This window comes from Ceratotherium simum, chromosome 33 (assembly GCF_057802395.1).
Source record: "Ceratotherium simum simum isolate JZ-2026a chromosome 33, ASM5780239v1, whole genome shotgun sequence".
NCBI classification, from domain to species: Eukaryota; Metazoa; Chordata; class Mammalia; order Perissodactyla; family Rhinocerotidae; genus Ceratotherium; species Ceratotherium simum.
In genome coordinates this window covers 31,635,181-31,646,350 of record NC_141932.1, presented here as the reverse complement: position 1 = coordinate 31,646,350, position 11,170 = coordinate 31,635,181, and the positions used below count along the sequence as shown (strand labels likewise).

The window sequence follows — 11,170 nt, the reverse complement described above, 5'->3', positions numbered from 1 at the left end:
CGCGCGCGCGCGCCGTCGTCCCCGCGCCCACCCCGCCCCGCCCCGCCCCCGCGGCAGGCCCGCCCCCAGCGCGCAGGCCCTGTCACCGGGCCCGCCCGAGGCCCCGCCCCGCAGCCCGAGCGCCCGGCTGGCCTGCGCGGCGGCGGGCGGGCCCGAGGGCGGCGGCGGGGCGGGGCGGAGGGTGGCGGGAGGGCGCGAGGGCGGGCCGGGGGCCGGTTCCGCGCGCAGGATTTTTAAATGTCCCGCTCTCGGCCGGGCGCAGGAGCAGCCGGCTCGGCCGCCCGCGCGGTGTAGGGGGCAGGCGCGGATCCCGCCACCGCCGCGCGCTCGCCGCCGCTCCCGCCTCCGGCTTCCCGCGCCCCTGCCTGTGCGCCCGCTGGCGCGTGCCGCCTACCTGCCGCGGAGACGCTTCGGTGAGGGCCGCCGCGGTGCGGGCGGTGGGGCGGCGGCGACCCCCGGGGCGCCGGGTCGGGCCGCGCCGGGCCGGGTGGGGGCGGGGCGAGGCCGGCTCGTCGGGTCCCCGCGGGCGTCAGCGCGGGTGCCCGGCCAGGGTGGCTCTGGGTCGGGCTAGGGGGAGCTGTGGAGGGGGAGACTGAGGCAGCCCGGTCCCCGAGGGAGGCGATGGGCTGGCGGGGGTTTCGGGGGGCGTGTGGGCCCCCCACCCCGGGTTCGGTCCCGGCATCGCGGGCAGCCGGCGGCGCGGCGGGTGACAGGCCACCCCGGGCTCATCGGCCATTTTCCCGACCGGCCCGGGAGGCTCCCGCCGCCGCCGCCCGCGCAGGGGGGGAGGGGTGTCCTGGGCGGGCCGGCGGGCCCCGGCCCCCTCCGCCGGCCGTGCTCACCCCGCTGCCCGCTTCGTGCCCCCAGGCCTGAGGTGTGATCCCGCGCCCTGCGCCATGCCGCGGGAGAGGAGGGAGAGGTGAGCGCCGGCCGCTTCGGGAGGGGAGGGTGTGCAGCGGTGGGGGAGGGGCGGGCCGAGGGGCGGGCTCCCCCTTACCTCTGTGCCACCCTGGCTCTGCAGAGATGCCAAGGAGCGGGACAGCATGAAGGAGGAGAGCAGCGCCGATGTCTCTGTGCGCTCCAGGAAGAGGAAGGCAAATGTGGCCGTTGTGAGTACAAAGGGGACAGGTGGGGAAGAATCCCCCGTCTCACCTGGGTACCAGACTGGGCTCTGCCCACATATTTATTGCTGGGGGTTAAGGAGGGTGTGTTGGGCAGAAATGGTGCCCATAACCTAACCAGCTTTCTTTTTCTTCTCTCTCTGTGTTTCTGTCTTTGGGCTGTATGGCATGTTTCCTTGGGGGCTGGGGGTTGTTTTCTGATAGTTTTTGCAGGATCCAGATGAAGAAATTGCCAAAATTGACAGGAGGGTGAGAAGCCAGTGTGGCGGTCAGGTAGGTGCACTTGCCGGCTGGGCCTGGGTGGAGGTACACTTGCTCCTGCTGAAGGCTTCTTCTCTGACTACTGCCACAGCCCCTTGAGCTGAGCACCGCCTGTCAGTGGGCACCGACCTCTGCCAGCCTCAGGATTCCAGCACCCCTGAGATTACGAATGTGTGCTGATGTCTGGAGAAACCAGAATGGACATCAAATAACTCAGTCCTCCCCCTTTGCCCTTGAGGAAGCAGACTCAGTTAGAAGACGAAAGTAACCCAGAGTCCTGTGCCAGCCGGGGCAGAGTCCGTCACCACCCCCAGGCTGGTGCCCTAGGAGGAGGGCCCCTGGCCCAGAGCTCTGTGGGTGACTCTGATGATGGGGGCCGTGTGTGTTCATGAGCGTCCCCTTCTCCTCCATCCATGCTTGTGTTTGTCCTGGTGCTTAAGGACCTCCCTTTACCTTCCCCCCGTTTAGGTCAGCTTTCCAACTCTTCCCTCTTTCTGGAAGTTCTTCCAGCCCATCCAGCAATTACCTGCAGTGGTCTCCCCTGTCTGGGGCTCCACCTGGCCTCAGCCAGAGTGTTAGTGGAACATTGTGTGTAATGATGTGTGAATCTCAACACATTTTTTTTATTGACTAGGCCATTTCTCTTGCTTCTCCTTCATGGAGTTCCCGCCAAATCTCCTGCGTGCTCATGATATCATTATAATATCAGAAGTTCCTAGCCGAAAAAGCTCGTATTATCTCTCTACCTCCAGAAATGGCTGGAGACTGTAGTTATGGCTCTAGTAGGGGAAGCAGCCTATCTCCCAGCTAGCTGATCAGGCCTTCTGACCCTACCACAGATAAAAGCTGAGCAGGAAGAGTATTTGAGCCGAGGGCAGAGGTCCCCACTAGCTTAGCAGTGGGCAGCACATCATTCTGTAGGGCAGTGAACAACAGCCATAGCAGCTGGGTCTGGAAGAGTGAAGGGCTTCAAAGCAATGGGCCACATAGTTTGCATTAACAGTTGTCACTGCACAGAAGACCCTAGTAATTAGCATTTTGGGGGAGGTTCCACTGTATATTGAACAACGGGTTGATGATTTTTTTCTTTGTTAAAAGAAGAAATACTTTACTTTAGGTAAGGAAATAAGACAGTGCAGCCCAAGTTCTTTCCTTTTTTTTTTCATCCACTTAAAAAAAAAAAAAAACTTTAAGCCAAGCAAGTTTATTTTTGTGGGTATTATAAAATGGATCTCTACTTTGGGAAATTCAAGATTGTTTATTTTCCCAGCTGTGCTTTGAATTGAAATTTCCAACTGAGGACGAAGCAAAGCCATCCATATTGATTTCTTAGAGTTTTAGAGTTGTTTCTGTTCTCCAGGATAACCTGAGCGGTGCCCAGGTGCCTAAGACAGGGCTGTGGCCCTATCCCAGACTGTGGAGAGGTGATAGCTGTGGCACGTGAAGAGCCATATCGTTTCCCGCTAGAAGGCATTTTCATGGTTGTCCAGAGATTAATGACAACAGGTTTCTGCACATTTTGTAGAGTAGATAGCTTGAAAATTATCCATCTATTTATGGAATGTCTTTGTCATTTCTCTGTGTGTACTCATGAAGCTAGAATTTTGGAGTAACAGAACATTTTTACCTATTAATTACCCAGAATTTTTCTCTGAAGTTATCATAGTTCAGCCCAGTACAACAGCTTTGAGCTACTCGTAGCTATCATACTAAACTCCATGTAACTGCTTCATCAAGACCACATGGACCCTTGGATGATTCTTACCTTAGGCCTTTCTTAATGCAAAGAATACCTTTCTATCTAAAGTCCATTTAACATATCCATTCTGTTGTTTAATTTTTTGCATGAGACCCAATTTTTTTACTGAAGTGGAATCCTGGAGTTTGTATTAGTTACTTCTCAGAACCTAATGTTGCATAAGGTAGTTCTGTTCTTAATTCAAAGTGACATAAGGAGTCAGGGGTGGTTAGGAATAGTCAAAATTGGTCTCTTGCTCTTATCCCATTCCTTCCTAAAGTCAGACTGATCTTGCCTCCTTTGAAACATGATGTACACTAGTTAAAAGACATGATGGACTTCCTTATTCCGCTTCGTACACTGGCTCCTAAAAGGGTCAACTTTGGGAGCCGTCTGTCTGCCCGCGGTTCACCCACTTTGTCTGTGAACTGTATTGGGAACTGCTACCAGTTTATCTCCAAAGGCATGCTCTCAGCTATTTCAGTCACCTGGCTGTAGAGGGTGGCACCCGGCTTCTGCCTTCAAAACAAGAATTTGTTCTTGAATGAAGAGCAACTTTTGTAATGTGACCCTTTTTGAGTCAAGGCAATGCTACCACCACATGATGCTAGAACTGGAGGAGGGGTTGCCCTTCCCAGCAGCTGTTGCAGGAGCTGTCCTGCTTCATTTGCATGCCAGTGTTTCACACATTGGCTGGGGAGAGCTGTGTCCTGCTTTGCTCTTCTCAGGACACTGAAAGTGCTCTGGCTTCCCCTGAAAGTGGCTGGTGTGCCGTGGTAGCTACCCTGTATCTTCAGGTAGCTCGGAGAACCCGGTTTCTGTGTTCATTCAGTCATTTCAGTCATCTCTTTCCTTCTCTGGTCAGCATTAAAGATCTCTACTTTTAAAGCGGTGCCAGAGTCTCAGACTCTCACAGGGCTTCCGTGCTGGTGGGGGTGTCGCCTGCCGTATCTTCAACAAAGTCACTTTTATAATTTTAAAAATCAGTCATAGGCTTCTTTTTAGAGTAGGATGATAGACAGAGTAGCTTTAAAAAGAAAATCTTCTAAATGGCAAAATGATCTTAGTATTTTCCAAATATTGAAAATTGAATAAAATTAAGTATCTGGAATCTTTAAAAGAAAAGTGTATTTTGGTTTTTAATGATGGCTTGTTCACCTCTCAATGAGTCTTACTTTGTGCAAGGCTTCGGGGGTGGGATTTGAAGATCTGCAGGAGTATCTAGGCCCTGTCTCCACAGATTTCATGGTATAACTGTGACCATTGCTCAATTTGGTTTTAACTAGGCAGGTATTCTTTTTGTTTTGTTTTGAGTTAGGGAAAACGGAACGTCCCCATTATGTAATATATTTGGCTAGTCCTGCAACCAAAAGAAGATGTCACATTTGATGGAGTTTTGTTTTAAAATGGGGAGACCGTAATTATAGATGGCAATCAATTTACCTATTTGATTTTTTATACTTGTGAATATGGAGTGCTTGTGTAAATACTTTTATTGGAAATTCTATCGTCCACTTTTAATACATTTTAGTAGATAAGTTGTACTTGTTAAAAAACAAATCTTTGAATTGTGAAGACATTTTCTGTTTTGCTGGCTGTTCTACAAATCAGTGAATGTAAAAATAGTGGGTTTACATCAAACATTTAAAAATGTGTTTTTCTTTCATAGCCTTGGGACAGTAATGCAGTCTGTGAAAACCCCTGCTCCCTGATTCCCACCCCTGACAAAGAAGAGGACGAGCTGGTGTACCCAAACTACGCGCCGCAGAGCTTCGCGCCACCACGGGCCTCCCCACTGCCCGTGCTGAAGTAAGTGACAGCCATGTCCCTCCCGCTACTGTGCTCACGCCCCTCCTCACTGTGGACGCACACAGACACCTGTTTTGTGTTTTTGCTCGGTTTTGTGTTTTTGTAGCTGGGCAAACAGAGAGGAGGTTTGGAAAATCATGTTAAACAAGGAGAAGACGTACTTGAGGGATAAGCACTTTCTGCAGCGGCACCCTCTTCTGCAGCCCAAAATGCGAGCAATTCTGCTGGACTGGTTAATGGAGGTGAGCAGAGTCTTCCTGTTTACTGGAAGCACTGCTGTTTCTAGAATCGTCTATGCTCTTATGCTCTCTGTGTGTCTGATTCCACTGACACACTCTGTGTCTCTGAAGCTGTGGTCTATACACTACAGTGGTCTAACTTTTTGGCTTGCGTACTTCCTTAAAAGAGTTTTTGAAGTCTCTTTACCCCTTAGATATTTTTAAGTTGGTATCTAGTTTTTTTCATCAAAGTTTAAATAGTTGCAGAGGTTGTATTTTCCAATAACGGTAAAAATTGATATTTGGTCTTTGTTAATTAAACTGCTTTTAAATGTATCCAGTGAAGTGTGGAAAACAACTATTTGATAGCCACTATCATAAGCTTTGAAAATCTATGAACAAGCTTATCTTTAACAGTCAGAAATCATACATTGCTCCTTTTTAACTCCTTGGAATCCATTTCTCTTTCCCCACAGAATTTTATCCTAACTAAATATATCGTTTAAATCTTTTATTGATCACACTCTCATACTTCTCTGCAATAGTTAATCAGAGAACAGGTTTTACAGGTTGTGAGAGGGGACTGTTAGACATGAACAGTGATAGTGCATGGGCAATGCCCCTCTTTCTGGGAGGAGCTGTGGGTGACTCGGTGGGGCCTCCATCAAGCGACGCTTCCTGGACACTAAGCCATCAGTGGGTGAGAGGCAAGCTTTCTTCTGTGGCATGGAAAGACAGCTCAGGCAGATCCGTTTTATGACGGAGTACACGTGGAAGTTGGGTGTCTAAATATCCCCTATAAACCAGCTGTGCTGTGCACCTTCAGAAGGCCTGCATTCACAGGGTGCGCACCCCACTGTGCTCGTCCTAGACTCGGACCCCTGCTCCACTTACTGTCTCTGCCTGAGTCAGGCAAGTCACCCAACTTTGAGTCCTGATTTTCTCATCTGTAATATTTTCTGGCAGTATTTTCCTTGCAGAGTGTGTGTGGATTAGAAATAGTGTGTATGTAGTGCAACTTACATAGTAGATGAGAAAAGATAGCTGTTTTTATCAGTTTTAATTGGCTTTTCTTCATTGGCCCCTGAAAACGTCGGCATTTTCTGTACTAAGTTCTTTGGCAGGCCTGCTTAAAACTCCGGGCCTTGCAGCTGCCCACCGCAGACCCACTGTGGCACATGGCCCGCCTGCGCCCTGTGGAACGTTCTGCAATTCCTTGAAGCAGTAGATGTAGTCTGCTTCAACCTCTGAGGCTTCAGCTCAGAAGACGTTGTGACCGAGAGGTTCTATTTTATCAATGCCATCAATGCCGTATACTTTGAAGGAATGTTTTTCTCTGAAAGTCAATCAAAAAAGTCATGTAATACCACTGAAAGGATAGAAAAGAATGGTAATTTACGTCTTCGGTGGGACAAACTGGAGTCCACAGCTCTTAGGCAGGCTTGTGTGCGGTGCAGTCAAGTTCCTCAGGCCCTGGTCCAGCCAAGAAGTCTGGACGCGAGAAGTCAGTGCTCATGCGTGTGCCCGACTATGAGCTGGTGACGTAGGTCCAAGAGTGTGTTCCTTAGAGAACAGGAGCTCTAGTTTCACTTCTGACCAGATTGTAGTTATGTTACTTTATAAAGACTGACTCTAAATATGACTCAGCCTGAACTTGAGAAATACTCTTTGGTGATTGATGGAATTTTCTATGAATACCTGTTTGTTGTTTCTCCGCACCTTTTCCATGAAGTGCGCTTATATGGATGTCTCGTTTAGGAACAGCAGTCCTATATGCATAATCAGACGGGTGATGGTGGTGATGGACTGAGGGCCACTATCTCCTTGGTCCTTTTCCACTCCATCACGCACACTGTTTCACCATCCTCAGCAGTCCTGTGAGCTGGTCAGGCAGGGCAGGAGTGTCCTCAGTTTATAGTTGGAGATAATCCGATAAATGGGTTTGTCCAAGTAGGAGCCTGAACTAGGACCTAGATGGCTGAATCTTTTATTAAATCTTTTATTAAATCTTTTTAAAAAGGCTTTTGCCTATTGTGATTAGCAGGTTAACAGTGTTTGGATATGCTGTAATCTTTAAATACATGTATGTTCCAGCTTTCACACTTTCTTACTGATATTGCCTCGTTGTGAAGAAGTATGTTAGTTCTTTGCTCAAGTCATAGTGAAACATATAAAGTGGGGCACCATTCTGTGAGAAAATTCATAGATTTTCCATGAAAATACTGCTTTCACAAAGCTCTGAACCTATCTTCCTTCCCTGGCCTGTGAACATTTGCTTTTATTGTTGTATAGACCACAGAACACTGAGTCCTTCCATCTGAGCCCCAGCAGTCACTGTGCCTCTGCTCAGGGGCAGGGCCGTCCTCACAGAGAAGTGAGGTTCTCTCTCATGATTTGCTTACATTGTCCTTCACCAAATCTCACGGCAAGTTTTTTTGTCTTTCTCTTTTCCTCAAGTAACTGTTCTAAAACTTCCTAAATGTTTTTTCAGGTGTGTGAAGTCTATAAACTTCACAGAGAGACATTTTACTTGGCACAGGATTTCTTTGATCGATATATGGCAACACAACAAAATGTCGTAAAAACACTTTTACAGCTTATTGGGATTTCTTCTTTATTTATTGCTGCCAAACTTGAGGTAAATAATTTTCAAATATTTGTTATGTAGCACGTGCTGTTTCTTGAGCTCCACTGGGATTAGGGGAAGAGATCAACTCTTTGCCTGTAATATATATCCTAAATTTTTCTAACTTGAGGCCTCTAAAGTTAAGACACATGCAAAAAAGGCTAGAAATTAACCAAGAAGAGAGAAAAGTAGTGAGTGTATAAAACGCTTAGATTAATATAGTTACTTTAAGCAAAAAAATTGAACTTTGACCTAAGAGGATTAAAATTTTGGTGTGATTAGAAGGGTGGATGGGCCCAACTTTCAAACATGTTGTTAAATGTATTGAAAAGGTGAAAATTTCAAAAATATCCCCAATGAGTAACAGTTGTAATTATGTATGTATGCATGTATGTATTTGTAGGGTGGGTGTTTCGTTTCTTTCACAATTAGGCATTTTGAACCACTGGAGTGGCTCCTCTGTTTATCCCATCAATGTACCCTCTCCCTTTCTTTCCTTGCCAGCATACTAAAAAGAATAATTTTGGATGTACGTTATAAGTTAAAACTGTTAGAGCCTGGCTTTTTGCTAGTAGTGTCTTCCTTTTCTTTCCTTTTAGGAAATCTATCCTCCAAAGCTGCACCAGTTTGCCTATGTTACAGACGGGGCTTGTTCAGGAGACGAAATTCTTACCATGGAATTAATCATTATGAAGGTAAGTTACAAGTTAATTGTTCCCGCCCTTTTTAAATGCATACATAATATCTTTTCCGCGTTCAGTGTGAGGGCCTCTGGCTGGGTGTTCTCCAGCTGACACATGGTGGCGTGGAGCACGGCTGCATTTTGAACCCTCAGAGGACAGAGGGAGCAGAAATGTCTGTCTTTCCTCAACTGTTGGCCTCTTGTCTCTGTTCCCCTTAGGCTCTTAAGTGGCATTTGAGTCCCCTGACCACTGTGTCCTGGCTGAACGTGTACATGCAGGTTGCGTATCTGAACGACCTGTGTGAGGTGCTCCTGCCGCAGTACCCCCAGCAGATCTTCATACAGATTGCGGAGGTAAGGGGCCCCGTTGCCTCGGGGGGCTGCCTGCCTGCCCGCCGCTAGATTGAGTAACTCCAGAAGGAGGAGTGTTGGCCGTCCGTTTCAGTGCTCTCTTCTTCCCCATAGCTTTTAGACCTCTGTGTCCTGGATGTTGGCTGCTTTGAGTTTTCCTACGGTGTCCTTGCTGCTTCTGCCTTGTATCATTTCTCTTCATCTGAATTGATGCAAAAGGTTTCTGGTACGTTGGCCTTCCAGTGCATTCACAAGGTATATTAAACTTACAAACCAGTTGTTGGCCTCAGGTTGAGCCTAACCTTTATCTTCGTTGCAGGGTACCAGTGGGGCGACATAGAGAAGTGTGTGAAGTGGATGGTCCCGTTCGCCATGGTCATACGGGAGACGGGGAGTTCCAAACTGAAGCACTTCAGGGGAGTTCCTGCTGAAGACGCACACAACATCCAGACCCACATCAACAGCTTGGATTTGCTGGTCAGTACTGTTCCTTGCCTGCCTGCAGAGCTCCTCACCTCCCTTCAGGCAGGCTCCAGGCATCCCAGAGACTCCAGCTCTGTCACTCCTTGAAAAAGAAAAATGATGTTCAGTAGATGTTGTGTCTAAGTGTCATGTAGACTGGAGACTTTCAGATTGTTCTTTGCTCTGTTTTCCCTCCTTCACCTCCACAGAAGGAAAGCACACAGTAAGGGAAGCCCGGAGGATATATTCTTCCATTTTAATATGCCTCGCTTTTATTCTCATTCACAGGACAAAGCCCAAGCAAAGAAAGCCATACTGTCTGAACAAAATAGGATTTCTCCTCCCCCCACGGGGGTCCTCACCCCCCCACAGAGCAGTAAGAAGCAGAGCAGCGGGCAGGGGACTGCATGACCACGCCCGCATCTCCACCAAAGACAGTCGTGCGAAGTGCCTATGCCGAGTCTCTTCTGTCTGCCGCGGCAGAGGCGAGCACTAGCTTTTAGATATCTAAAGGAAGAGCATTTCTCTTCCGCAGCAGAAGTGTTTCTGTGGATGGCATTGGACGGGGAGAAGTGTTTTTTATTGAATGCATGGATTTTTTTAATGAGTGGGTCAAGTGCGCCAGCCACCTCCAGAACACCAGTGAGTGCTCCAGATGCTGCTACGGAGGGCGATGCTTGACTCGACGCCTGTTCACAGAAACAACAAAGGCTTGACATCGAGGGGTGCCACGGCGCTGGTGGCCTGCCCTCGGTGTTCTGGGTTGTGTCGTTTTAAGTGGAACAGGTGGTTGTGACGTTGTGGTGCGGAGCCTGCCCTTTCACACTATCAGTTGACAGTGTACAATGCCTTTTATGAACTTGTGTTTGTCAGTGCTGCTACGTCTATCCGTTTTTAATAAAGATAACACTGTCTTTGAGACAGCTGGTTTTATGAGCTGTGTCTGGTAATTGAAGTTAGAAGTCAGCTTTGAAAGTGGCTATCTCAAGTTCTCTTTTTTAACTTCATGCTTTTGAAGCTCAAGCCTTTCAAGCAAATACACTTAAAAGAATACTTTTGAATTGAGCTTCAGGTGCAGCCTCGCATGCCTCCTGAGGGCCCCCTGAGCTGGGAATGAGGCTTCAATTTGGCATCTCTCCCACAATGCCCTGTGCAGTGGCCGCTCAGGTCGGGCTCCCTGGCTGGCGATGGCGGTAGTGCTGAAGTCACATCTGCATCCCAGAGGGTTCTTAGGTAGGATTTCTTCCCAAGGATGGGTTAAAGGTCGTAAAACTTCTGTCATTAGTGTTATTTAATATTCTTTTCATCCTTACCCAAATCTTAACCTAAAGAATTTTTGTTTAGAGAACTGGTTAACATAACACAGTAGCCTAAAACTATACTTTGAAGAAGAAAACGCAAAGTAAAATTACGTGTAGCTCAGGGCCATGATGTCAGTATACGATTTGTCCCCTGACCATTGGTGGAATCCCAGGTGCCTTCCTGATGGAGGAGGCCACCATCCACTTGAAGGCTGTGTGTGCACAGTTCACATCGCATTTCGTTGAACATTCTCAATGTGGTCTTGTTAAGTCTTGTGTGTCCCTTTCTCACAATGCTCTGGTGTATGTATGGGTTCATAAAAGGGAGGGAGAATGAGCAGATAAATACCACTTATTTTCAGCTTGGTATTTTATCTCATTTTGCAAAATCTGAAGTAGAAAGAAAAACAGCCATTTTAAATCTGTACCATATTTCTATTAAGTTGGAGAGAGACCCTACTTTTTCACGTTGTGACGTTACAGTTCTGGCAAGTTTTAATCCCTAATTTCCCTAATAAATGCATTATAAATCTACACATAATGGTATTTAGTCAAACAATACTCCTAGCTAATTATTTCTTCATCTCAGGCAGAGATGCGC

General features: G+C 47.8%; 1 protein-coding gene across 2 annotated transcripts; it reads left to right on the top strand.

Annotated features, from left to right (window-relative positions):
- Positions 1-296: 296 nt before the first annotated feature.
- On the top strand, positions 297-10,201 carry CCNE1 (cyclin E1). Of its 2 annotated transcripts, XM_087421871.1 has the most exons (12): positions 297-413; positions 868-919; positions 1,022-1,109; positions 1,326-1,394; positions 4,790-4,929; positions 5,036-5,171; positions 7,639-7,785; positions 8,373-8,468; positions 8,675-8,809; positions 8,921-9,032; positions 9,126-9,283; positions 9,557-10,201. In XM_087421871.1, the coding sequence occupies exons 2-12, from the start codon at positions 897-899 to the stop codon at positions 9,677-9,679; spliced, it is 1,227 nt and encodes a 408-aa protein (XP_087277997.1). In that variant the 5' UTR covers positions 297-413; positions 868-896; the 3' UTR covers positions 9,680-10,201. The 2 variants fall into 2 exon arrangements, with proteins under 2 accessions (XP_087277997.1, XP_087277998.1); XM_087421872.1 differs by lacking the exon at positions 1,326-1,394.
- The last annotated feature ends 969 nt before the right edge of the window (positions 10,202-11,170 follow it).